Source organism: Tenrec ecaudatus, chromosome 13, assembly GCF_050624435.1.
Source record: "Tenrec ecaudatus isolate mTenEca1 chromosome 13, mTenEca1.hap1, whole genome shotgun sequence".
NCBI lineage: Eukaryota > Metazoa > Chordata > Mammalia > Afrosoricida > Tenrecidae > Tenrec > Tenrec ecaudatus.
In genome coordinates this window covers 14712515-14740145 of record NC_134542.1, presented here as the reverse complement: position 1 = coordinate 14740145, position 27631 = coordinate 14712515, and the positions used below count along the sequence as shown (strand labels likewise).

Here is a 27631-nt window from a genome sequence, read left to right as displayed (position 1 = left end):
CCTTCGGTGAAAGGGCACTTCCCAGGGAGGCGGTAGAGTGATTAGGTTATAAATGAGGCTTGGGCAACTCATAACACTGTGTGACTTGGGAGAGTTGTTTAGTCTGAGATTCCTTTTGTCCCACCTGAAAGGGGCTATAGAGAGTTCCTGACAGTAATACACCAAAAGGAGAGGGGATGGTTGCTGTTGAGTTGATTCTAGGTCACGGTGCCCTCCTATCTATCAAAGTAGAACTAACTGTGCCCCCACAGAGTTTGCATGGCTGTGAATTTTGGAAGCAAATAACCAGGTCTTTCTTCCGTGGTGCTTATAAATTATACCCACCCCCAGGATCTCTCTGATAGTAACATAAACCTGTTAACTAGTCGCTCTTGGGTTCTTTCTGACTCATAGCAACCATACTGTGCTGAGAAGAGACCCCTGGGTTTTCAGGTTACAATCTTTATGGAAGCAGCTTGCCATATCTTTCTCCCATAGAGGGAATGATCCAACCTGCCAGCCTTTCAGCCACGCATTAACCACTGAGCCACCAGAGTGCCTTGACAATAATATCATGAGGTAAAGTACGTGCCGTGCTTAGTTTAGTGCATGATGTACCATGAGTACTGAATGCCTTCCCCCTAAAACAAAACCTCATCAAGGCAACTCCGACTCCTAGCAGCCCTATAGGACAGGGTCGAACTGCCCCGGTAAGTTTCTGAGACTGTAACTCTTTATAAGAGTAGAACTCCTCTTCTTTCTGGTGGTTTTGAACTGCTGACCTTGGGGTTAACAGCCTAATGTATAACCCTTAAACCACCAGGACTCACTGGTCAAGACCATCGTAATGATGATGTATCATTGGTTAATAGCATCATTAACGGTACTGTTTGCTGCTGAGCATGTTCTCTCTGGATTGCTGTTCTGTTCTTGTTGATCTGTGGGTTGGCATGTTAGAATGCTGCTTTCATTTACCCTGACACGATGCCCATGGCAACACTGACAAACAGCTCAGCCCATCCAGGATGCTCTCTCGCACTGGGGCACTAGAGGGGGTTCCTAGTGTGCTCCCACTGTGGCTGCACCGATTCCATCGCTTAACAGTAAGTGGGGTGGGGGGGGAGTGTCGCTCATAAAAGAGCACTATTGTAAGAGCAGCCTTGTCTTCTGGGGACCAGGGTGATTGGGAAAGAGGCAGTTTGCTTTCAAGTATGGAATCATTTCAGATGGCCCTAGGACACAGCTATTGTTTTTTTTTTTTTTGGTCTTTTTTTGAATGCGAGTTATGGAGACTAAATATCTTTGCTATATAAATTAAGGGATTATACTTGCTTTCAGTTGTTGGGAAGTCTATTCCAACTTAGGGCAGCCCCAGGAGTGTAGCGTAGAACAGCACTCTATGCCGTTTTCAAGGCTGGGACCCTTGGTGAACGATGAGCAGCTTGCCTTCAAGGGCACCTCTGGCTGAGTGGTAACCAAGCCCATCACGGTGCGTGCCACTTAGAGACTCCAGCTCCAAAGACCAAGTGTAGAAACCTGACACCAAAATGCACGTTCCATAAATAACATACCCCAGGAAGCGCCACCAGGCTTGACGCAGTGAGTTGCTGGATGATGCTCTACTCGACAGGCATCTCTCACGGTCGCTCTAAGAACATACGACTTCTTACCTGGACTGTCCGGGAAAGTAATAACTCTCCTCTTTTAGGGCCTTGCTGCTTGCACCATCGCCACTGCCTCTGGGTGTCCGGAATGAAGAGGCGGAAGTGGTCCAGAATAACATTTATTCATCAACAATAAAAGACCCAATAGAAAAGGCCTGGTAAATAAAACTATATATTTAGAATGCTTTATTGATTTATTGATTTTGCTGCAGTACTCCACAAAACACTACAGACAGTAACAAAATAATTCAATAAATATTAAAAACTTTTGAGAGTTATCGGACACTCTTAATCATATGTGAACATCAGCAATGCCATGGCCATTAGGTACACTATGAAACACTACCATAGATTTCTTTCTGGGAATACAGGACACGATTAATTTTTTATCCAGAAGTCATAACATCGACACATATCCATATACAAGAGAACAGCTCAGAGCAAGTGAAGCAGACTCCCCAGTGGTCTGGATCCATCTGCCTGGACATCCGTTAAAGATATTACAATGTAAACAGGATAGAAGTCAACACGCTAAAGAGATATGTTGGGGGTTGCTGGGAATGGGAGGAGTGAATGCCGGGCAATGAGGATGCCAGCTGCTCACATGTTTTCCATCGCTCTCTTCCCAATATGCTCCCTCCCCTTTTCTGCTTTTTCTTGGTTGAGGTAATCCAGCACTTTCATTAACAGATCTTCATCCAAGTACTGCCGGTTTGGGGTCTCATCCTTCTTCGGGGCCCCCACAGGGAACCTTTTGCTTACCAAGGCTACTTTGTCAGCCTCCTGAGAGCCTCCTGGATTCAAATGCTCTTTGATGCCCTGCTCAACTTGCTCCTCTTCTGGGAGGCCGTCTTCCGCTGAGCTCTGACTGGGGACCCGCTTCATCTGGTTTGAATTCATGAGCTCGGGGTACTTCATGAGCATCCTGGCCAAGTACTCTCCTAATTCCTGATCCTTGTCGTTCAGGTTTTCATACCCCATTGGCCTATTGTCAACGTCTGGTAGCCAAGCAGCTTTGGGAAGCTGGTTTGCTCTGGCCCTCTCAGGACTGTAGGGAAGCCTGGGCAGAATCTTCTCTCGGGAATATTGATTGAGAACATATGGAGGCTTCTGACTGGCAGCGCTCTCCATCCCTAAAAGATTTAAAATGTCCTCCACGGTGACGCCTTCTGGAAGGGCCTCTGTCCCACCACGGCCAGGAGGTTTGGGGTAGCCACTCTTGGAGACGATCTTGTTTGGGAATGTCTCCGGGAGGTCGAAGTCAGCCTCTGGGATGTCTTCCGGGTCAGCAGGAAGCTCGAACTCCTGCTCGGGTTCCACAGCTCCGCTTGGCTTCTCCCCAGATCTGAGCATGTCAATTAAATCTTCCGGGGGTATCTGTAAATTCCTGGAGATTTCAATCAGCTGGTAAATAGACTGCGAATCAAGTGGTTTCTCGAATAGCCTGATTGCCCTTTCTCCGTTTTGCCCATTCTGTGACCTTGCCCTTCGGGCGGCGTTTGCCAACCTTTTCAAGTAGGCGATGACTTTGGGGACATCCTCTGAGAGTTGGTCTTTGCTCTCTTTCCGGAGAGTTTCATCCTGGAGGTCCGGCTGCCCCGAACGCTTCATTTCATCATTGACTTGCTCATTTTTTTCCATATTCTCGTGGCTGTCTCTCTCTTCTTCCTGAGTTTGACTCTCTATTTTCTCCTCCACTGGATTCCAGTCTTCTCCACCAACCACATCTTCATAGGCGATGTTGTTGGACTTGTAGATATCATCTTCATCATCCGTGTAAAGCTTTTGCCTCTCATCGGCCCTCTCACGCCTCTGGTTATTTGGGCCTGTTAGCTTCCCCAGCTCTTGAAAGACAGATTCCAGGGTAGCAAGACTTTGAGGAGTGTATTGTTCCTCTACGATTTCATTTGTACGCTTCAGTGGATTGTCCCTGGAAGTTTCTTCATACATGGGGGGGAAGTACATGTGCTTAAGCTTCCTCTCTGGCCACTGTGGAGCCTCATAATCGTCAGTCATGTCCGGTGGAAAGCTCTTCTCTGAATTCGCCGAGTAGGGCTTGCTTTCTTTTGGGGAAGACAGAACCTCGCCTTCAGCCTGTCTCAGCGCGTCCAGTATGATCCCCATCCACTCATCTTGGCTCAGGGAATCCCTTGAACTATCTGGCAAGTGGCTCTCATCACTGCTTTCCTTCTGCTGTAAGGGAACCGAGACACCTTGGTAGGGATTGTAGTCTGGACTACTTTCTTCTTTGTGAGCTTGTTGCCGGAGTTTTTCGATGTACTCCAAAGCCCTGATCATTTCGGGACTTGGGTACTTTGGGGCATTTTCTGATCTGAAATCTGTTTCCTTCGGAAGCAGTGGATTGCGCTGAAAGGAAGCTGCTTTGGCGCAGGAGATCAGGAAAATTAAAGAGAGGAGAGACAGGACTGTTCCAGGCCGGGGGTGCTTCACTTCTGCCATGTTTCAGAGATTTCCTTAAAGTACAGAAAAGATGAGTCAACACAAATGAAGCAGAAGAGAAGACAATTAGCAAAATTATGTACCGTTGAGGCAAAAAAAACCATAAGTGATTATTCATGTTAAACTTATTAAAATTCTCCTTAAAATTCATTACTGTCTCTGCATAACCTCTACAAGTTAACCACAAGATCTTTGGCAAACATGTTCTATCCCGATATCAAATATTGTTATACATCTTGGATAGTTTTCTCTTGACAAACAAAACCAACAGCAAAATCAGTGGTATGACGTTTCTCAAATGTTATTTCATTTGAAAAACATGTAGTTTGACTTTTATTACATTTTTTCTGTTCAATTTTTTTAAAAGGTAAATGACATTCCAAGATATTTCTTGTGTAGCATTCCTATTGAAATCACTTATTAAATAATTGGTTGGTTTAATTTTTTAATGTATGCACACACATTATTTTCTTGTTATATATGTTTTTTCCCTGAATTGTCCATCTAATTTAGTTGTAGAAACACAATGACAGTGGTATTATTCTGCATGATTCGGTGACATATCATGTCCATCCATTAAATCTTTAAAGACTAGTCCCTCTCACATATATTTTTCAGAAGTACTCAGATCATTGTGGTACCAGATCCAATTGTCAGCTTTGGAAGGTCTACGCCTTCATGCCCTTCAGATCATGGGGTCTTCTGAGGTCCGGTGAGGAGAGAAAAGTCAGTAATTTTTTCCCTTCCATGTAAACATGCTAAAAGAACTCATTAAATTGTGTTTTTAAATCTCTGTGCTCTTATTACCTCTGATAATTTTCTTGTGACTGTCTTCAAAATGCAATTGTGGTTAGAATTTTCATCAGCCCTCAAGAATATATAGTAAATAATAGCATATGCTTCGGAGAGAACATAGGTTTTCTAGTCTATTTCAGGGTTCGTGAGTGTTCATATTCAGCTTGTCTCATGTCTGTGTCTATTTTTGTGTGGATCTGTTAAATCTAAAATGACTCATACTTAAGAAATCTTAAAATAACTACTATGTAATTCCCAATTTAGATAAATAGACAATGTGTTGAATTCTTCCTATTTGAAAATCTTCATTCATTTTTTTCTCCAGTGCTTTATAATCTCACATATGAAATGAATTAGCAAGAGAATTAGATGTTTCATTGTGACATTTGACATTACTGAGTCTGCAAAGCAATTCTCACACACAATTTTATTGAAAATGCAATGAGAGTTGCACGTTTATTCATGCTATCTTTTCTAGATCATGGTTTGTAAGAGGTAAGTACATTATATGGGTATAAATTTCTGCTATGCAAAACATGTTCACTAAACCATATTGGTTATTAAGCAATATTTTCCATTTTTAGAGCCTTGAAATTATAGAAACTTTTAAAATATATATATATATATTTGTAGATGCTATCTCCATTTGATTAGACTGCTTAATTAATAAAAGACAACTCTAGAATCATTTGAGAAAACACTTAATATATTTATTGTAAGTAAATACTTATCACAACTAATTTTATTGATAAAAGCCTTTCGCTTAAATTAAATGCATTATACAGTTTTCATATTACTTTCAGAACTGTTTTAACTGTTCAGAACCTATTTTCAACAGTTGGTATTTGAAAAATAATTTTAAAACCTCCTTGAACGTGTTTCCTTTGAAACCATTATCCCTCAGTAGTCTTAGCAAAAAGGCTTATATGCATCCTTTAAAATCATTATATTACAGTTGGGCTTTGCTGGAGATTTGGAGTAGAGTGTTCATGTCAGTTGATAAAACCACAGCCTCACAAGAGCTGACCTTTGGTCATTATTCAGGTTCCTTTTGGAAAACACAGTGGTTTCCTTTGAGTAAAAAGCAAAGAAATTATTTCCCAAACAGCATCTCTTTTAAGTGTAACAATGATTCCAACACCTCCATGACCCTACATAGGGTTTTATTTCAAATGTAATTTTCTCAGACCTAATAATTAGAACCCAGTTTCTTCTTAGCTAGCTCATGTTAAAAACATTTAAAATGTTTTCTATTGACATTCAAACTGAAACGCTGCCATGTGTATGTGGATAAATCTAATTAGATTAAGAATACTAGTTGAGCTATAGAAAAAGAAAAATGCCTGTCCCCTTCAAAATGTTGAGCAAAACACTGAACAATCTATTCTAATCAAGAGATAGTAGCAATAATGATGACATTATGGATAATCTCACCAATGTAATTCATGGTCATTTCAAAGTATACTCCCAATATAACAACTGTTTATGTCGAAACGAAAAAACAAATCATGCCAAAAAAAAGTATAATTGTAATGGTTATACCCTTATGAAGAATTTCACCTGTATAATTCATGGTAAATTCAAAGTCTACCCCAATATAATAGTATTTCATACCAAAAACAGGAATAAAATATGCATTTAGAATAATTCTGAGCTTACTTTCTTTGATGAAAATTATGGAATAATATTGTAAACATTATTTTAGCATACCACTTCAAAAAATAAATTTACATGGTTGGTTATTTTTGAGCTTTGGCGAGGTGAATTTCAAAGGAAAAAGAAAGCTACGTCCAAAATGTATTGTCTCTTTAACTAATATGTTGAACAGCTTGGACTCACAGGAAACCTACTGTTAAAAATATTAAACATATAAATCAAATCACTTGCTTTGCTTCTCATGCTAAGAGGAAGAAACAATAAATTAAGAAAGAATCAAAACACCAGGCTTGATCAACATCACATTAATATATACATCGACACTAAATTTCTTAACTTTTCTGCTCTCTTTCCAGTATGATTATCTGAATAATATTCTGGTTAATAAATATCCAACAGCAAGTAGTATAAATCATTGACCTAATTATATAGAAGTGCATATTTAATTCTATGATTTTCTATACATATATATTAATACAAGGTGCTTCAAAAAGTTCCTGGGAAAATTGAATAAGAAAATCATAGAATGTTTCCAGGACCCTTTTGAAGCCCCCTCCTTACATACACGCATCATGTCCCTCACATTGAAGAGCAGCAGGTTGCTCTTCAGTTATTTTATCGATATACGCTTGCCAGACAATATTTTTCTTCTCGGCTAGAAATGAAGGAAAGAACACGAAATTTAGAACTTTGCAGTAAATGGAAGAGAAAGGCAGTCTTACGTCTTTTTCAAATGGCCAAGAAGGTTCCCAGCATGGTCGTCCTGGTCAGTCGGAGGAGCTGCTCGGGCCGTTTCAGCACCAGGACAGCTCCTCGGCTTATAGGGAGCGGGCGCCTGACTCCGCACTGCCACACTGACGTCACCGCTCAGCCACACACCCCACAAACCGGAGCAGAGCGAGCTTTTTCAAAGAACCTGAGAGAAAATAATCACTTTTTTTTTAATGTGTTGCCTGCTTACGCCACCTGTCTTTTTGTGACGAAAATTGCAGCTTTCGCTCTCTTTCTCGGAGGCTTTGCAATACAATTCTCCGAGATCTGTCAGAGAGGTCTAATTAGAAGACACTCCTCTGTTTTGAAATCCTTTGGTAAGAGTTACTTGTTCTCAGAGATAAGAAAGTTTTACAGACTAGCTTTTCCGTTTTCTTCGTGGCCTACGCTCAAATTACATTGTGAATATCAAAAGCCATATCATGACCATGATCAAAATTCTGGAGGGTGTGTGTGTGTGTGTGTGTGTGTGTGTGTGTGTGTGTGTGTGTGTGTGTGTGTGTGTGACAAAACATATTTCAGTAAAAGAGGGAGCCACGTCTTTGTATATGCACAGCAGAATCAGGGCTCGAATGACGTGGAGTTTTGAGAATGTTTTGAAATGGGCATGTATAGGATTTGGGAGTTAGTGGCTGAAATTTCTGTATGAATTTTTGGTATCTTTTCTACATCGGATTTCAAAAATGGAGTCTCAGAATTTGGGTGCTAATGAAAACACTCGATCTTCAAGGGAGGGAGTGGGGGCAAGCAAGTCTTTTCATTGAGAAAAACCTAACTCGCATGTAATTAAAATTCACTTTCAACGGAAAGAAAATTGTACTAGATAGATTCTTTGTTGAATCAGATGAATTGAACAATGTTCATGCTTGTGAAAAGCCAGAGAATGGTCCAGATTTGTAATTCATGACTATTGACTCTACAATTATATGCTTTATTGAATTCACATAAATTATTAAATTTATGTCGGTCTAACATTTTAACTTTATTTTATTAAAGAGATGAGTTCCTTAAAAGCTTTATAAAATTTGAAATATGCAAAAGAAACTTACTATAGGCTGTCCGTAAGTTAGGAGCATCAAATTGATGTACAGCCCATAGTTATGAACCAACATGTATGAAGACTATCATATTAAAATTTCAAACTATATAATGTCACATAGTTCATTAAAAAACAGGTGTTACTTGGTAATTGCATAAAATCATCATCAACATCATCATGATCATTATTACTAATAATGTATGGGTATAAGTCAAAAAGTGTTGCCATTAGAATTCCTGTACATATGTTCACAGATTTATTCAAAATGTACATGTTTAAATATGTCTTTGCCATCAGTGGATGGCTACGGACAAGTCCTTTCAGCAATGCTTTTGACTTAGTCTAATTATGGAGCCGCCAAAATGATATAATCAAGGCAGTAGCTTCTGAAAGGTTCTGCTGGGCCAGTTACATTCAAGGCCAAGAGGTCAGCCCAAAAAGGGACGATGACTTTTGGGGAGCGTTCCCAAAGAAGTTATCAAGAGAGATTTTCTCCAAGGACCCCAGGTGACCATGGAGGCCGGGAAGGGTCTAGAGCAGTTTTAAGAAAGCAGCAAAATGGCATTGATGAGAAAAGGGCAGCGAACATTCTCCATCGTGACGATCCATCTGTTCATTCTTTGAGGATAGGAAGGGCCGTCCTGCTAGGATTTTATTGGAAAACTTTACCACATCCACCCTACAGCTCTGATCTTGAGCCTTCAGACTTCTTTTTGCTTCCAAAAGTCAAAGAACAGTGAAAAGGAGCATGATTTTTGTCCCTTGAGGATGCTAAACCTGTCCTTTTTACATGGTATAAATTGAATGGTGCAGAATTTTTTGGCTGTGGGTGAGAAAGATAGAAATACTGCATCATAAATCATAGACCTAGATGGAGGATGTGTCAAAAACAATAGCTCCACAGTTGATATTTTTGTTTAATAAAGATCACTATGGTTTTATGACAATAGTTTTTGACTTATCCTCATTGCCATGCTAAAAAATGTTTTCATGTATTTTAATGCTTTATGCATACAAAGGTACAGTATATAGTGAGGGGGTTTCAAAAAGATTGTAGAAAAATTCCATTATCTCTTCATTCCATTTTCCCCCAATCTTTTTGAGGCCTTTAAGTATATGCTCAGATAGCAATTGGCTAACTAAATTAGATACCAACCACATCTAACTGTTCCAACTAACATAATAGTTCAACTTAAAGACAGATTTAGCAATGGAACTCAGGGACTGCCTATACACAGGAGGTTCATTGTGCTCTGATAATGATTAATCAATACTAACTTGTCCATTTTCTAGATACAGACTGCACTTAATATGTGTAGACTGCCTACTAAGTGCCAATAGCTGATGCTGTTCTTGTTAGTTGCTAAATCCAGTGTTTTCAAAACACTTTGCAAGCAATTGTGATTCAAATGCACCAATTCTTCTTCAATCTTCCTTATTCATTGTCCAACTTTCATACGAGGCCTTTGAAAATACCATGGTATTTTAGTCTTCAAAGTGAAATCTTTCCTAGTCAACACTTCTTAAAGAGATCTTGCACAGAAAGTTTCCCCAATGAACTAGGTGGCTGGATTTCTGGACTGAGGCTGCCAAGAGTGTTGATGGTAAATCCAAGCAAAATGTAATCCTTGACAACTTCAATCTTCCCTCCATTGATCATGCTGTTGCCTCTTGGAGCAGTTGTGAAGATTTGGGTTTTCTTTACATTGAGTTGCAATCCATATGGAAGAGCGAAGCCCTGGGTCATCAGCAGCAAGGACTTCAAGGTGACCCATTTTCAGAAACTAAACTTGCATCATCTCCGTATTGCAGATTGTGAATAAATCTCCCTCCAGTCCACATTTTTCTCCACAGAGTTCCGTCTCTCAGCTTCTGCTGGTGGTTCAAAGGGGAATAACATAAAATCTTTGCCTCTGAACAGCCTTTAGGCTATAAAAAGTGTCGAGAGACAAATAAACACAAGAATTTGATATAAATTGGTAAGCACTAGATAAGAGTAAATCAACAATGTTTTGGAAGTATTGTAGAGAGTTATTTAACTCAACCCGACATCTCAGGGGAGGAGGGAGAAGGCCAAATGCAAAATAAATGTTCTAAGATTTCTTATTGTATTAGTTCTTTAAAATATTTTTAATGCGCTAGATAAATTACAATAGACTTGACGTCCTCAGGGCAGTAGGGAATATTTAGATTTGAATGGATTTTTTAAATCTTGGGGAAAGTAGACCTTGGTTTCCTTTATTTGCTCTCCTAGTGAAGCTACTTGGTTTCCCAAATAAGTGAGAGACCGTTGTGTAGGCATTGATGTGATTCATACAGATTCAGATTAGAATCATTACAATATGTTTAGGCCTCATAATAAATTTTTAGAACATGATCAAGTGCTGGGTTGAAAGAATCTAAAGAAATATGTCCCAGTTCTCAAGTACCATCTCAAGGACACCAGCTCATTTGAAGATATCCTGGGCAGCTTATACATAGAAAAATGGGGTTTGTTTTTGTTTTTTGGGGTTTTTTTTTAGATCTTAACAAAGGCCTCCTTAGCAAACTGAGCTTCATCTAATTGCCTTCCCAGCAATTCTGGGCATCAAGATGAACTAACCAGTATCAACACAAACCAAAAAAAACCCTCCTCAGAGTCATTCTTACAGGACTCAAATAAACAGGAGTCTTGAAACTCCTCAAAGAAGTCAGACTAAGCTAGTTCACACATGTGGATCTGATCTTTAGCAAGAACTAGGAGCAATAGTTCTTCTAAGACTCCAGATTCAACCTTCTGCCCCAGAAATGTCTGATCATCAAAAGACATGCAGGCACTCTGGGGTAAATTGCCAACATCAGATTCATGGTGTAGGTAGGGATGAGACACATGTTGATAACTAAATCCCTGCCTATTGTGTGATATTATACTGTATTTTATCATTTATTGAGCATCATTATATTCCAAGCATTGTTCTTGGAAACTCAGTGACCTAATTTATGCCTCATGACGACTATTTATCTGCCAATGTCTGGTCAGTTCCTATTCTTGGCTGCCCATGTGTCAGAGTAAATTGGATCCATAGGGTTTTCTTAGCTGTAAGCTTTCCAGAATCAGATCACCAGGACTTCCATCCATGATAGCAGTAGGTAGGTTCACACTGCCAACTTCTACGTTTGCAGTGAATGTCAAGCATTTGCACGAACCAAAAGCCTCATGACAACTCGCTATTTTTATCTGCATTTTATAGACCTAGAAACTGCAGCTCAGAAATTAAGTGAATTGGCATTATCTCCTGACTAATAATAGGGAGGCAGCTGGGATTTGAGCCTAGGGTTTTCCAAAGGCATTTCCACTACATATGTAATGAAGCAGGTGCTCTAACTGGTGACAGGAATGAAGAAGAGAATACAGCAGGGATACAATTGTCAATGAGTTCCATCTAGAATGCACTCACTTTGTCCAAGTGGCTTTTATTGCCCCGATGGAGTCGGACCAGCTGGTTATCTGGGCAACAGAGTCGATGTTATATAAGATCGCTTCCTTGATGCTGTGGGCTTGTTATAAAGGCTTCCAAACAAGAAAGAGCTTGTTGAATTGGCCATATTCTATTCACTGACTGCCTGTATTACACAGGCAGTTATATATATTTTTTAATCTTTGGAAGTCAAGAAATTTTTCTAGTAGTTATTTTTCCTAAATAGAACTATGTCTCCTGTTAGAAAAGTATTTTGACAAGTGAGCATGCAGTATCCACAGGCACACAGATCACATATGCTTTAGCTATGATATTGCTGTGAAATATTCTCCAGGATGCATAATACATTAAATATAAGCTGATAAAAGATAAAAAGAAAAGTCATTTTTTCGCTGAGGCTGAGATAAGATCATTTTAAACATTTTTACAGGATTTTAATCTCTGTCCATTAAAATCCCCAGCTATCCTAGACTCCAGGTAACAACGCTCTGCATCGTGAACGTTTTCAAAGTAATCGTGTACTGTGCATGATAATGGTTTTTTTACTAAATTAGCTTGCTTTCTCACCACGGCACTGCTGAATTCACGCTCGTCATTTACAATTTAAATCTAAGTGATTAGGATGAACCAATTTGTTTTTATGATTGGATTTTCTTAAGTCTTGGTCATTTTGTTCTTTGTTATTCAATTTCATATTTCATCTAGACCTGACTTTGATTTTTCTGGTCATTTGTACAAGCAATCCTCTACCCTGATAATCATTGGGATCCATCTCGCTCACACTCCATTGCATTTCTCATTTCATTTCTATTTATATGAAAGCAATTAAGATTCAGAAGGCCAAGGCATCTTCTTTTCTTGAGCATCTCTTTTTTTTTCTGCCTTAAACTCTCTCTTTCATCTTTATCTCAAGTCTGCATCTCCAGCCCTTGCCTGATCCTGGCTAATGAAGGGAATCATATCTTCCTTGGGCCCCTCAACATTTGACTATGTTTCGTTGCTCATCCTCCACATCCGCCTCACATTTTAGCTTCTCTTCCTTCTTGCTACTCCTTGCTTACATCCTGACTCCTTTATTCTTTCAAATTTTATTTAAGCATCCTTTAGTTAAAATACGCCTTTTCTACTAACAAGTGTTCCTTTTGTATGATGACCTTTTATTTTAACTCTAAGCAGAGGGGGTCAGTAAGAATTCTAAGCTACCATCCAGGCAAACCAGGCAATGCACTGCTTGGGCAGTGGCCACCCATTTTTCCTTGGGGCCCATGTGTTACCTTGATGCTGAACATGTTTTAGCAGAACTTCCAGAGTAAGATTATGCAGGCAAAAGTCCTGGAGATTGACTTTCAGAACTCAGCCAATGAAACCTCACAGATCATGATAGTCTTATCTGTTACTGAGCGTGAGGTGGCCCAGGACAGAGCAGTGCTAGATTCGACTGTGCATGGGGTCACCATCAGCTGGGGGATGACTTGACGTTAAGTTGAACAAAAATATCAAAGATGAATCAAATATATTTCCATTTCCCTCAGAAAGGCTGGACTTGCCAAGGTGTTCCTTGGAAAAAACACAAGTCACAAAGAGGGTACACCCACCTTTCCAGACAAAATCCACTAGCTTCCAGGAGGTAGGAACTCCTGTTTTCTCCCCCTGTGCCCTCATGCCTGGCTCAGTGCTTTGGACATAGAAGGTTAAAACACGATGCTAAATCTAGTTAACTTCACTTTGACTTATTCTCACGGACAAAACTTCACATGCTCTATCTTGGAATTGTTTTGATCCTCTCAAAGTGCCCTTCTGTGAAGACAGGGCTCTTATCCATTCCAGCTGCATACACTGTTAATAACCTATGTCTAGATGATCTTTATTAAGGTAAATATTCTTCCACTATAGGACCAGCCTATATTTCTTTACTCTTCACTCTTTTCTCTATTTTGAAAAAGATTTCCCTGGTGTCTGTGCTAAAAATTTGAAATTGGATATAAACAACAAAAAATAAGGTAGTAATTCCAGAACTTGCTCATACGATATACATTTTTGCTGTGCGTATCAAAGCCCTCGATTAAAGGTGGCTCTATATCAGTGTTTCCCAACCTACCTAATGCCGCGACCATTTAATACAGGTCCTCATGTTGTGGTGACCGCCAACCATAAAATTATTTCTGATGCTACTTCATAACTGTCATTTTGCTACTGCTATGAATCGGGCGGCCCCTGTGAAAGGGTCATTCGACTCTCAAAGGGGTATCGACCCACAGGTTGAGAACCACTGCTCCAGATGGACCAGATAGCCTCTAAATGCCCTAATCCTTGGGCTCTGTGGGTCTTTTCTTTGTGAAATGGGGGTTGGAAATATTATTTGGTATTTGGGTATTGCTGCTGGGTGCCTCAGTGCCACTGAGTTGACTGTGACTCATAAGGGTGGCAGGTGACAGAGGAGACCTTCCCACATTGTCTAAGCGGCCATTTTTGTTTCTGGAGCAAGTCACCAGGTCTCTCCCATGAAGCTATTGGGTGGGTGCAAACAGCTAACCTTTGGGCTATTATGGTACCAGGGATCCTTTTGCAGTTAACTACTGCCCCAAACACCAAACCTACGGCCATGCAAAGCTGTCCACCTTTACAAGAGCAGAGCGCCTCATTGTTCCCCTTTGGAGTGGCTTGGTGGGGCGAGGGTGGGGGGTGGAGCTCAACAGCACCACTAGGGCTCCTTATTTGACTCTGAGGTATGAAAATATTTAAAATATTTATCTCACAACCCTCACTAAGAAATGATCAAATCAACTATACTGAAGCTTTCCTCTCATTTCCTTTGTATTCCGGAAGCAGCCGGGTTTTGGAGGCACGACCAAAGCCGTTCTCTTAATGTAATAGCATGCATGTTTGGGCATCGGCTCCCTCCGTGGCTTGGAGGAGAAGAAAGTTTATGCACCGAAGTTAATTACTTCATGTAAATCCATGCTGAGTGATTCCAGACTCTCCCAGTTTTGTGAATTCATGTTTTCATTATTCCCAAGACAATATTTTAAAAGGTGTTTTCTGGTTAGACATCATCCACTGATGTGACTCCACCTTTTCTGATAAAAATCTGAAGCCCAGCAGAAAGCAGGTGAGCACTCAGGGTTAAAGCTTAGAACCCTCCCAGTCAGAGCTCAGTATGTCAGGTCCAGGGCTCCCACTGATGCCCCAGAGGAGCTTGCACAGATCACCTAAATGTTGTGGACATTTCAGAGTGCTGTTTGGCAAAATGAACCAAGCACTTGTAGAGTTGGGCATTTCTACATATGTTAGAAGTGGGGAAGCTAAAAGAAAGGACTCTTGATCCAAAGTCTTGAACATCAAACTAAGTCACTGTGCCTGCAGTGCCCGCCATCGGGGTTTTCTTTTTCTTGGATTTATTATTAATAGGTCTCCAGTAGTTATATGTGGGAGTACATTCATTTTTTATTTTATTATAGTTAATTTTAATCAACCATTTTATTGGGGGCTCTTACAGACCTTGTCGCCATCCATACATCAATGGTACCAACCACATTTGTATATATGTTGCCATCAACATTTCAAAAGCATTCTCTTTCTACTTGAGCACGTGATATCAGCTTCTCTTTTTCCCCCCACCCTTATGAACCTTTCATAATTTATCAATTATTTTCATTTTCATATTTTACACCATCCACTGTCTCCCTCCACTCACATTTTTTCTGCTGTTCGTTCCCCTAGATGGGGGTGGGGGAAATTGTAGGTTGATCATTGCGATCGGTACCCCTTGCTCCCCTTTCTCTCCCCACCTGCCCCCTATGCTCATGGTTTCACTGAGGGGTTTATCTGTCCTGAATCCTATGTGTTAAGAGCTCTTATCTGTACCAGTGTGCATGCTCTGGTCTAACCAGATTTTTTTTTTCCTAATCAGATTTTTAAGGTAGAACTGGGGTCATGATAGTGGGGGGGAGGAAGCATTAAAGAACTAGAGGAATGTTGTGTGTTTTATCAGTGCTATAGTGTACCCTGGCTGGCTCATCCCTTCTTTGTGACCCTTTTGTGAGGGGATGTCCAATTGCCTACAGATGGGCTTTGGGTCTCCATTCTGATCCCCCTCATTTGCATCAAAATGGTTGTTTGTTTTGGGTCTTCAGGTGCCTGAAAGCTACTAATCAATCATGAATTAGAAGGAATTCATAAACCGGAAATAGCTCACAAATTACCTGACTCATACTACAGGTAGGGTAGTTCAAAGCACACATTACAGCAAAGATTGTTCAAGTGTAGGTCACCACCTTCAACATCAATGTCACTTTGGGATTTGTTAAAAATTCAAAATCTACCTTAACTCACTGCCATCAGGTCAATTCTGACACACAGTGACTCTATAGGGCAAAGTAGAATGGCCTTTTGAGATTATGAGGCAATGTCTTTATGGAAGCAGAAATCTTCATCTTTCTCGATCTGAGTGGCTGATGGGTTTGAAGTGCTGGCCTTGTGGTGAGTAGTCTAGTGCGTAATCCCCTATACCACCAGGGCTCCTCGATACACATTAGATCCACTTTAGGTTCATTAAATCAAGGACTCTGGTAATAAGGCCAAATATTTTGTTGTTGCTTTTTTACTCTACCACGTGATTCTGAGGGATGCTGGAAGTTGGGAACCACTGGGTTATAACATAATAAGGCCAGGCTGAGAGAGGGGCTAGAGTAGAGACCCTGGCTGTTCAAAGACAATAACAAATAATAGAGAAGAGAAGGCAGTCATTCTGACGATGAGGAGAGCTGGATGAAAAAGTGAAATCAATCAGGAAGCATACTCCCAACTTAAAGTTGAGCTTTAACCAGCACCATAGAGAGGTTCCTTAATAACTCTTGGGGGCAGGGGGCGGGTTTCAAAAGTCTGAACCCCAACAAGCAAACATGAGCACAATTATGGGACCAGACCGAAATATCTTTTCAGGATATTTGTAGAAGTTGCCTCACCAGCCTCAAACAAATAGCATAATAGAATGACCACAAGGGTGTTGCCAGTAGGGCTTAGAGCTGTGGGTAATAGTGTCAGGTGCATTCTAATCTATCACATCTGGCACAACTAAGAATACTAACCCTTCAGCCACGTAAAGCACCATCAAGTAGGTCGATTCTGCAATGAATCTGGTTTTTTCCCATTTTTATCAAAAAACATGGTATACCCCTATGCGTCAAGGAGTTCTTTATTAGAGAGCAGGACCAAACATGAACTTCCTTTTTTACGTCATCTGCTTTTGCCCATGTTTGGATTGGCCGTTTAGTGTAAAATCAGATTTAATTGTAAATACATTTTCCCTTTTCTAACAGCTGTTCCACAGAGCTGCTTACTAGACCATTCCTGATATTGAAATGCTATTGGTCGCTGTAAACATTTCTTCCTCGGTTCATAAAAATTTCATTTCCAGTTGGTTCTTGCATAAATACAGATAGATATACCTGAGTACAAATGAGTTCATGTATTCTGATTGGAAAGGTACATAAAATGCCATCTAGTCAAACTCAGCCCATTGCTGTCGTTTTGTCAATCACATCCCTGCCAAGTGACCTTCCAGCACCATCAATGAGCAGCAACTCACACCTGCCAGTGCTACCTGTTCTATTCTTTGGATGACTTTCTTCTCAAAATTTCCAATTTTTCCCATGCATGAGGCTGAAATCAAGCCCCTTTCACTTTATGCAATGAGTCCCAGGGTGGTACAAATAGTTCATCTGTACAACTACCAACCACAGGATTGGAGAGTCAAAGCTACCCAGAGACACCTCATAAGAAAGGCCTCTTCAACTTCTTCAGAAAAAGCAGCCATTGCAAGCACTGTGGAATGCAGTTCTACTGTGGTATACAGGTGGTCACACTGCATTGGAGTTGAATCTATAGCAACTGCTTTGGGGGCTTCGCCTATGGGCCCTATGGCTATGTAAAGCAGCCCTCCACCCTCTTTTCTGCAGCCAGAATCAAGCATGTTCATTCAGCTTGCTTTCCTCCAGTGGAACAGGTCGATTACATTTTCTTCATGAGTCACAGTTCTGAGTCCCAGGTCCTTGGGGATTGTTTCAATATAAGACTTTCAAATGTCATCTGACTCAGAGTAGCTATCCTTCATCCCAGTGAACTTGCCTAAAAAGCATCCCCATCATCGCCATGACCACACACACCGTCTGCTTTTGCCCAGTGAACCATCTTCTTACTTCAAAACCTCATTCAACATTTCCTCAGGGAAACCTTCTCTGACTTCCCCAGCCTAGTCAATTCTCTGTAGAATATTCTTGCTTCAGACTCCCTATTTCTCCTGGTCAGTACCTAGGACAGTTGGAACTTAACATGCATCTGTAAGATCCTTAGATGGCTAGCTTCTCAACTGACTGTCCTCTGAGGAAATGAGGTCAAAAACTGTAGTTGCTTCAACTCATTGTACCCAAATGCAGGCCAAACATGTACCTTTAAAGAGGAACATCAACAAATATGCATATCAAAACAGCTGACTCTATTTCCGACCAATCCCTTAGCACTTCCCCAGTGTCCCTACAGCATCCATTACACTCCCTGGGCCTCAGGGTCAGCCATGAGGTCTCCTCAGCTCAGCCAGGCACTCTTTCTTTCTCCACCAGTTTGCCCTCTTTGCCTCCCAAGCCCTCACGCTCTTTTCCAAATGCCTCACTTCTCGTTTATTATTTTCACGGCATCTTTGCATCACCTCATTCCATACTTTAAGGGAAGTAAGTCGCTCCTCTTCTCCGAGTCCTAATGTCAGCTGGCACTCCACACGCTGCTCACTAAATGACTGCCATGTGCATTAAAAAATCAAGCCGCCAACTTATATTAAGGGCATACTGTGTATTTACCATAGGCTCGATCCTGCAAAACATTCTATAGCAAACTATCTGTGACCATTTTTCTACCCTGAATAGCCCTTGATCAACTGGTTCCAACTAAATTATCTTCCCAGGGTTTCGCATGTGTTTTTATGTATGCCTCCCTATACCTCTCCTGTCCTATCACATTTGGATTTTAATTTCTAGGTTTAATAACCTCCTCTCCCATATACTTGCTAAGAGAGAAAAATTATCTGTATTGGAAGAAGAATAGTCAGAGTACTCCTTAGAGGCAAGGATGGCAAGATTTTGTCTTACATACAACATATGTACTTTGGAAATATTGTCAGGAGAGACCGGTCCCTGGAGAAGGGCATCGTGCTTGGTAAAGAGGAGGGACAGCGAAAAAGAGGAAGGCCCTCAATGAGATGACTCAGCAGGGGCAACAATGGGCTCTGGCATAGGAACAACTGTGAGAGTGGAACAGGCTCTGGCGATGTTTCATCCTGTTGTGCATAAGGTCGCTATGGGTGGGAGCCGCCTCCATAGCACCCAACAGCAACAGAACCTCCTCTCCAGAAGTTATATTAATGTCTTTAGTTCCACCGTCATTCAGGTCAAGCTTCTTGCCTAGAGTTATCTTGTTTCTTCTCCAACACGTTGAATCTTTAAAGGAATGATTTTCATTGACTCGTTGCCTCAATGAAGACTTCTTTCGCTGATCCCTACCCTTCATAGGAATTCCCCCCATTTAATAGGGCAGATATTTTTATAGCATGGGTCACCTATGGTGGATAGGTTTCAGGGAGCTTCCAGACTACAATCGATTAGGAAGAAGAACTGCACAATCTAGTCCAGAAATGTAGCTGAAGAAAATCTCATGGGAAGTAACAAAACGAAAACCAAAAACCGCATTTTCCTACATAGTGCCAGAAGAGGAGCCCTTTGAGTTGGAAGGCATTCAAAACCAGTGTTAGAAGAAAGCAGCCAGAATAATCCTTCGAAGCGAGGAGACAAGACTTCTGTTCACTTACTTTAGACACGTCCGCTGCAAAGGGTCACTGCTAGTAAAAGGACATCGTGTTTGGTGGAGGGTCTGCAAGATATAAGAAAAACTCGCAGTGAGACAGACTGACTCAATAGCTGAAGCAACCGATTCAACTAGATCAAGGATGATGGAGATGATGTGGGGAACATCTTAATTGTGTTTTATAAAGGGTCACCACGAGCCAACTTGACAACAAGGCACAACAACCCTCTGCAACCGAAAGAAGGAATCCTGAGCCTCAAGACTTTCTGTAAGCTAGAGGATCTAACCAGAAAATGTTGATGGCCTCACGGTTTGGGTTACCTAGCATTAATGAAGGCGATAAAATGTTTAAGTTTAGGAGTATGACAAACTGTCAATGATTTAGATTTAACAGAAAGAAAGCACAAAGTAAATAATAATAGGACACGCTTAGAGGGAGTAGAGATAATACTGCAATTGGCCTTTTGAAAAAATCTTGAGATACTCTGTAATTCAACCTTGACCGGACTTCCTTAAATTTGTTTTCCTTCTAAAATTTTTCACGGTGGTAAAATTATACAAAAATAAGAGATTCATAATTGACATGTATGCAGTACAGTGACACCGATTCCTTTAATCATGTGACAAAATAAGCACTAGCAGCCGTTGCCAAATTTCCCATCACCATAAACAGGTGCTCACGGCTGCCTAGACAAGGACTCCCTCTCTGCCCTTCCCCCTCTCCATCCCTAGCAACCACGAATAAACGGGCGTTTCTATGCAGTTGCCTGGTCTACAAGGTCATTGTAAGTGGTGTTATTAGTATTTGTTCTTTCAGAGATAGCCTTCGCCTCGCCCAATGCAGCAGTTCCAAGGTTGATGCATGTCACATAAAGTATATATCACAACTTCAATTCTAATAGCGGAGCGCGAGGTCCTGGTGCTATTGTGGTATGTGCCGGGCTGCGATCCAAAAGACCGTCTGTGGGAAACTAGGTCCCTGTCCTCGAAAGAAGGACAGCGCTTTCAACTACAGCAAAAAGTGACAGCCTCAGAGCCCATGGGGCTGGGGAGGGGTCACTGACTGTGAGTTGGCACCAACTTGATAGCAGTGAGTTTGGTTTGATTTGGACCAAGGCATGCCTAATAATACCGTGATTTGAGGTGAGAATTAATGATTGTTTATCCCTTCTCAGATCCTCTCCAACCCGCATCCCCCCCCCCATATGCCTATTTCGAAGATTACTACTCTATTCAATTTTTTAAAATCTTAGTGTCTTTTTCCAGAGAGCAGACGTGTACTGGGTTCTGTCTCATTGTGTGACCTTAGGCAAACTACTCGGCCTCTCTAATCTGGACTTTTCATTTGCCAAATGAAGGTAGTATTGATTGCTTCGGCCCAGGCCCTCCTTGAGGGGCTGCCGGCATCCAACATTGTAGGAATGCCCTGGCACGTTTGCAGCGCTCTGCTGATGAAAAGAGCCCATCTGTATCTCTCGGTCCCTAGGCATTGCCTGCCAGAGGGCTCCCGGTACCTGAATTCTAAAAATGGCAACCAACCTAAAAATGAATGCTCTGGGTACCAGGGCGAGGTGAATTGATTCTGCCAAGTCATTCCCCACCTCCCTTCCGAAGGATGGAGAAGAAAGGCAAGCGTCTGAGGAATTCTGGACGCTAGTGACCGGATCAAACGCACTCCCGGTTGGGGGGGGGGTGTCTGACTGCGAGCGCCAGCTGCCCCCATGACTACAGCATTGCTTGGCGTCAGACGGATGCCCGGCTTAAAGGCAAAACACGCCTGGCTGTAGGGAATAAGCTAAGAGTGAGTCACGGTCGCTGGGGCTGGGAGGTTCGGTGACTAGGCAGCCGAGATGATGAATGAAGCAAACAGCTCATTCCAGGCCCTGCTGCCTCCTCTGCTCAAGGCCGGGCTCACAGTTTCCCAGGCAAACGGGCCCTACCCCATTATGCATTCACAGAGGCGCGGCTATTCATTGCCTTCATCCCTGGCTCTGTCCTAATGAGCCTCAGAAACAGGGCTGAAATGTCAGGACGCTCCAGAGGCTCTTCCGTGGGGAGGGGGCTACTGCGCAGCACAGAGGATGCACGAAAGGCTGAGGAGGATGTAGCAGCATCCCCAAACATAGGAACCCAGGGCTGGAAGGATGACTGACGTGGCCCAGGCTTGCAGCCATCTTAGCTGCGGATCCAAGAGACTGCTCTGAATGAAGGAAAAGGTTCCCAGAGCCTTTGGGGTATTGACCCCCTGACCTTGACTCTGAGCTTTCTAAACTACCTCTGTGTCTGTCTCCACCCGCTGAAGCAGCATTGCGGTCCTTTATCAAAGTCTTGGGTTCCAGAGTAACCATCTGAGAGACAAAACCCGGAGTTTCTATCACAACGTTACATGTCTTCCTTCCGAACCAGCCTGGCGTCAAGCACTAGTGTCTCATAACAGAGTTTGCTGCCTGGACTGGACGCCTGCCTGCTGCTTATTAGCAGTACAGCCCAGAGCGAGTTACTTTCTCTTGTGCCTCTATTTGGCCAGCTACAAAATAGCAATCGTAATCTTAGGTTTCTCATCGAGTGTGCCTTCCATGGGAAGAGTAAGCCTTCCATAAGTATAGCTAGCATGAGTGTTACCATGTTTATTGCCTCTGCTCCTGGTGCCAGGGCTGGAGGATATGAACGAACAAGATCCAGATGGCCTCCACGTGGAGCCTTCTGAGGGAGGGGTCTGTGGGGGGAAAGCTGCTGTCACCACCAACATACCATCGGGATAGGGGCAGTGGGTGGGGGCGAGCATGATTCATTCGGCATAAGGGAACTAGAGGACTGCACCCCCTTGAGGAACTCTTGAGCTTGACTTCTGAGATGGATGAAGCTTCCAGGAGAAGAATCAGTGGGTTTGCTTCTTCTCAACCTCCCAGCGAGAGTAGGCCTTTGTGCAGACTTTTCAACCAACTGCTCCAATAGAAGGGTGGACCCAGACCCAAGCCTAGATGGACAGACATAGCTGGCTGCTCCGATGCCTTCTCTCTGTGCAGACTGGCTTCCCCGCACCTGCTCGTTCTGAGGAAGCCACGTGTCCCCGGCGTTCAGTTGTTGCTCCTGTGCCTGAAGATAAAACGCCAGCAAAGAATGGGTCTGTTTAAAGAACAAGAACGAGACCACCTTCTTTTCAGAAGCCAAGATATTCAAGTCTCCCAGGATCTTCCACTCTTGAGGCCTGAGAATCGAGGTCGCATCGTTCTTTTCACGATAGCCACAAGAGGACCCTGAACTTAGCGCTTTTGGGGAATGCTTAGGGAAGAAGAGGCCAAGAAAGGAAACAAACGTCACTGGGGTCCTGGTGGGCGGGGTGAGGAGGCCTCAAGGAACCAGAGGAATGGGGTGTGTGTCATCCGTGCGTTACTCATCCCTTCCCTGTGACCCCTCTGTGGGGGATGGTCCCTTGTCTACAGATGGACTTTGTGTCTCTGCTCCGATGCCCCTCGTTCTTAACCGTATGATTTTGTTTATTTGATTGCAAAGGGTCTTCGGATGCCTGTTACCTGGTCCCAATGACACCTCATGTTCACACAGGCTGGTGTGCTGCTCACTTGGGACTAGACCGGAGCATGTACACAGCTGCAGATAAGAGATAAGAGCTCAGGACACGTGCAACCCAGGAGCAGCAATGGGAAGAGAGATACCAGATGGGAATGGTGAAGGTGGGGAGGGGGGGGGAGAAGGGGAACTGATTGACACCCAACCACACACACCCCTCCAGGGGGAGAAACAACAGAAACCATGGGGGAAGGGAGACAAGGGCCAGTATGAGACATGAAAATAATCTATCAGGGGGTCATAAGGTGACGGTGGGAGGAGGGAGGGAAAAGAGGAGCTGATACCAAGGGCTCAATAGAATGACAGCAGTATATGTACAAATATGCCTGACACAACGGATGTATGGATTGTAATAAGCAGTGTAAGAGCTCCCAATACAATGATTTAAAAAGAAAAGCCAAAGTCACTCAGCTGGCATGTGTCTGACCAGAGATTCCAACATAAGTCTTCTGCCTCCAAGTTCTGTGTTCCATGGTGCAGCAGGCTGCACACCAGCTGCACTTCCAACCTCTCCCGGTCTCGGCCTACGCAGGGGCCTGAACCCCCGGAGGAACTTCAGCTCGAGTTGCTAATGCTGCAAAACATCTCAGGGTCATTCTTTTCCCACCTCAAAGGGCACTTCTCCACAGCCTGATCCGTTCCCCTTTCCTCCCAACCGGCTTGCCCTTCAAAGCTCAGGCCAGAATCAGTAATCCAGAAGTCCACAGAGACATGTGAAATACAACAAAGCAGGTTGGGAAGATAACTAAAGCCAAGTGCAGACGATGTGGTTCTCACTGTTTCAAACACCAAGCCACTAAAAACCAGATCCTGTGTCATCAAATGAATTCCGATTCACAGCGAGTCTATAAAACAGCGTGCTGCTGCCCCATAAGATTTTCCGGGATGTAATTTTTTTCCCCCACAGAGAGACTTGTGGATTAAAACTGGCAGCGTCTCTGTTTCCAGCACAGCCTTCGACAACTGCTCCACCAACGCTCTGGATTTTAAACATCAAACGCACACATGCACCACAGCTGGCTGGTGCCTTCTGGCTCCTAGCAACCCTGAAAGGCAGAAAAGAACTGGCCCCATCGGTTTCCCAGGGCTGCAAATCTTTGTGGAAGCAAACTGCCATCTAGGTGCTTTCTCCCGAGGAGTGGCTGGCCTGTCAGTCAGCCGCTAACCACAGTGCCACCAGGCTCTATTGTTACAAGCAGGGCTGTGGGAAGAGGAACGAACTTCCAGGCTGCTGAGGGGCCTGTTCCCCCAGCTTCTCAATTGGACACAGGGAGCTATTTGCCTTGCCCCTAATTGCTCTATAAATTAGGTTTTGCTTCTAATTACATTAAAAACCTCACCGATTTGTTATTCATGCATTTTTCATGGGGGAGCGGGGGGTGGGGGGGGGAGGAGCCTGCCCGTTTCAGGTGTGTGTGCTTCTCGGCATGCCAATCACTCATTCATTAGTCTCCAGAGGGGGGAGGGCCTCCTGGCAAAGTAGCCACTTTTCATCACGTCACGCAGCTTTCTGCAAATTTAAAGTAAAACCCCCATCCGAATGGCCTTTTTTTCCCTGGAGTCCCTGATGCCTGGGTTAAGGAGGAAGACCAGAGCTGTAGACAGGCATTAAAGGATTATCCTGAATGCATCCTGAACACGCCAACCTGATTCCTGAGAGTAGAACGGCCGCCATAAGGTTGCCAAGGCTACCATCTTTACAGGAGCAAACCATGTGATCATCTTTCTCCTGCAGAGTAGTGGCTAGTGGAGTCCCCCCATCCACCTTTCAATTACAAGTAGGACACTAACCCTGAGCTGCCAGGTCTTCCCTGACTGCATGCCACCTAGCAGTGGCAGCCAGAAGGGGCAAACACAGGCATGGTTGGGCATTTATCTAGCTGCAGAAAGTCCAGTGGAGTCCCCCTCCCTCTAGATGAAGTATGGGCAGATGGGTGACACCAAGAACGCGTCAGCTCTGAAGGGGACTCTAAGAGCTAGAGGGAGAGTAACGGACCTACACTTCCAGAGAAGACTGCCAAGACCTAAGTCAAGTGTGAGAGCCTCACTAAGCAGGAGGGGGCCAGGTGAGTCTGGGACCCAAACCAGCCAGTTGTCATTGAATTAATTCCTATGCAAGGCTACCTCAAGTGTGTCACAGTAGATCTACTCTATCGGGTTTTGAATGGCTCTCACTTTTCAGAAGTTGATGACCAAGTCTTCCTTCCAATGAGCCTCTGAGTGGCTTTGCATTGCCAACCTTCCTTTTAGTAACTGAGCCCTTCCTTATCTATGTGTGTACCACTCAGAAACTGATTGAGTTGAGGATGCTCTGTTTACATGAGCATGCTCTATCACCTAGGCAACAGGATGATGAGTGGAGTTGATCTCACTTACCTTGCCACTGAAGGTTCTGGGTGGTCAGGACCTTACTTTTAATATTTGTCCCAAAGCAGGTGCCTATGTTCTCAGAACATCCTCAGGACATTGCAGGGGGATTCTGAAAATATAACCACGTAGGCCCAAGAGCAACTCGGAGCACATTCAGAGTGACAGGTGACATGACTGTGACTAACAGCTGGGATACCAGCCCACAGGGTGCTTGAGTGTCACTCTTCCTCCTTGCTTTCTCTTGAAAATGAATCACAGAGGCTCAATGTACATCCTGTGTCTGCTGCTGGGAACCCTGCTCTGCTTTCAGACATAAGCATGTCCAATTAAGAGCCCAGCGACTAGCACCCCTGACCCCATCTGTGGGAGGCAAGCTTCTGAGCTCCGGATTCTATTTCCAGACGAGAAGATGATGAGCCCGGGGAGGTGACGCATCTAGACATCTCGCCTGGTGTTTCCTAATTGACAGCATCGCATCAAATGTTGCTCCCTCCAAACCCAATTAAGGAGATTGCTTCTCCTGCAGAGCAAGGCTTGAAAATTTCCTGTTCGTCCACATTCGCCATTCCCATTCCCAGCTTCTATTCTAGACTCGCCTATAGGCAAGTTGGTTTATATGCTTACAAAATAGACTTTGCTGTCCTATTAATGGTTACCAGAGGTAGGAATCGGGGTAAGGAAAGTTCCAAGCCTGTAGGTCAGATATTAGGCTGGAGACTTCTCCTGCCTCACTTCAAGGGCTGTCAACCCAAGACAAGCAAGAAGACTTGTGGCTGCAGAGGTGAAGGAATCAAAGGTCAGCACTCTGCTAGCATGCTGCTGACAACTCCAGAGTTGAGCAAGCAGTAAGGCGAGCTATTGGCGGAAGTCCAAGAGCCAAAGTTCAGTGAGCCAAATGCAGGACTCAGACCCAACAAAAAGTGAAAGAGCTTTTCCTATTATACTGCAAAGAAACCTCCTTTGATTGGATAAGGTCTTTCATCTGTGTAAGGGTGCTCTACGCCGCCCTAATCTTACAACCGATTGGGGGCTCATAGCAGATTCCACTGCGGAGGGCATTACATTACATCAGATGTTACCATGGGGGATTACTAAATCTTAACTGCCAAATCACTGGGAATCCTGACTCAGTCAGGTACACACAAAACTTTAGCTATCAGGATATTGCTTTAAATTTTTATTTCATTTTATTTTTAATTTTCTTTTATTTTTTTCCTAGTTAAATTGCTTCTTGAAGGGCAGTAGTAAACACTCCAAAACCCTTACTGAATGCCTCCGAAAGCCATAAGGTTCCATGAAAGGGGCCTTCTCCCCTGCTGTCCCCTTTAGACTTTCATTTCTCCAGTTCCTCTTTGATTCCCAAAAGCTCCATCTCCAGCAGGAAATATTACTTAATTAAGGGTATTTGTCTACCAGCTGTAAGTAAGCTTTTCTAATTGTAACAGTTTCACATCACTTTTGTTCATGTTGATAAGTTATTTAAACACCATGAATAATTCAAAATCAGGTTTTGAATTGTTAATCAGAGGAGCGAGAGCAGCGGTGCAGTATTCTAACAATTTGATTTGCAGTGGGTTTGGAAAGGGACCCTCAGGCCATTTCCTTCGAGAGTGTGAACCTCTGTCCTCAAAGAAGCACAAGAAATTGCCCAAATGGAAGGTTCACTGTCCGTCAAAGAACATTTTTCTTCCTGATCCATAATGTTTACACTCGGAGTAGCAGATTTGAACGCAGTAACTCAAGGAGAAACTGGTATCAGTTCATGTGTGCGTGTCTCAATTACAAATCTCCTTGCATTTCCCTTCACTCTGATTTGTAATTAGTGACTAAAACACAAAAGAATATTCCTTCTGTCCAATGACTATCAAGGAAATCAAAGGCACTAAGTACTAGGAAGCTATTGAGAAGATACAAAAACAGATGGTACCGCAGAGAAAAAAGTAAGATTTGCTCTCTGTGACAGTGAGCTGTTCTAGGTTTGGAAGGGCCAGGATTCTGAG

At 43.0% G+C, this 27631-nt stretch overlaps 1 protein-coding gene across 1 annotated transcript; it reads right to left on the bottom strand.

Moving 5' to 3' along the window:
- Positions 1-1882: 1882 nt before the first annotated feature.
- SCG2 (secretogranin II) lies at positions 1883-7351 on the bottom strand. The gene is made up of 2 exons (XM_075529264.1): positions 7277-7351; positions 1883-4117 (listed from the first exon to the last, which is right to left on the bottom strand). The coding sequence occupies exon 2, from the start codon at positions 4101-4103 to the stop codon at positions 2244-2246; it is 1860 nt and encodes a 619-aa protein (XP_075385379.1). The 5' UTR covers positions 4104-4117; positions 7277-7351; the 3' UTR covers positions 1883-2243.
- Positions 7352-27631: the final 20280 nt, after the last annotated feature.

Excerpts from the sequence above, each read along its gene's own strand:
- SCG2 (XM_075529264.1), bottom strand. The coding sequence starts at position 4,103 with ATGGCAGAAGTGAAGCACCCCCGGCCTGGAACAGTCCTGTCTCTCCTC.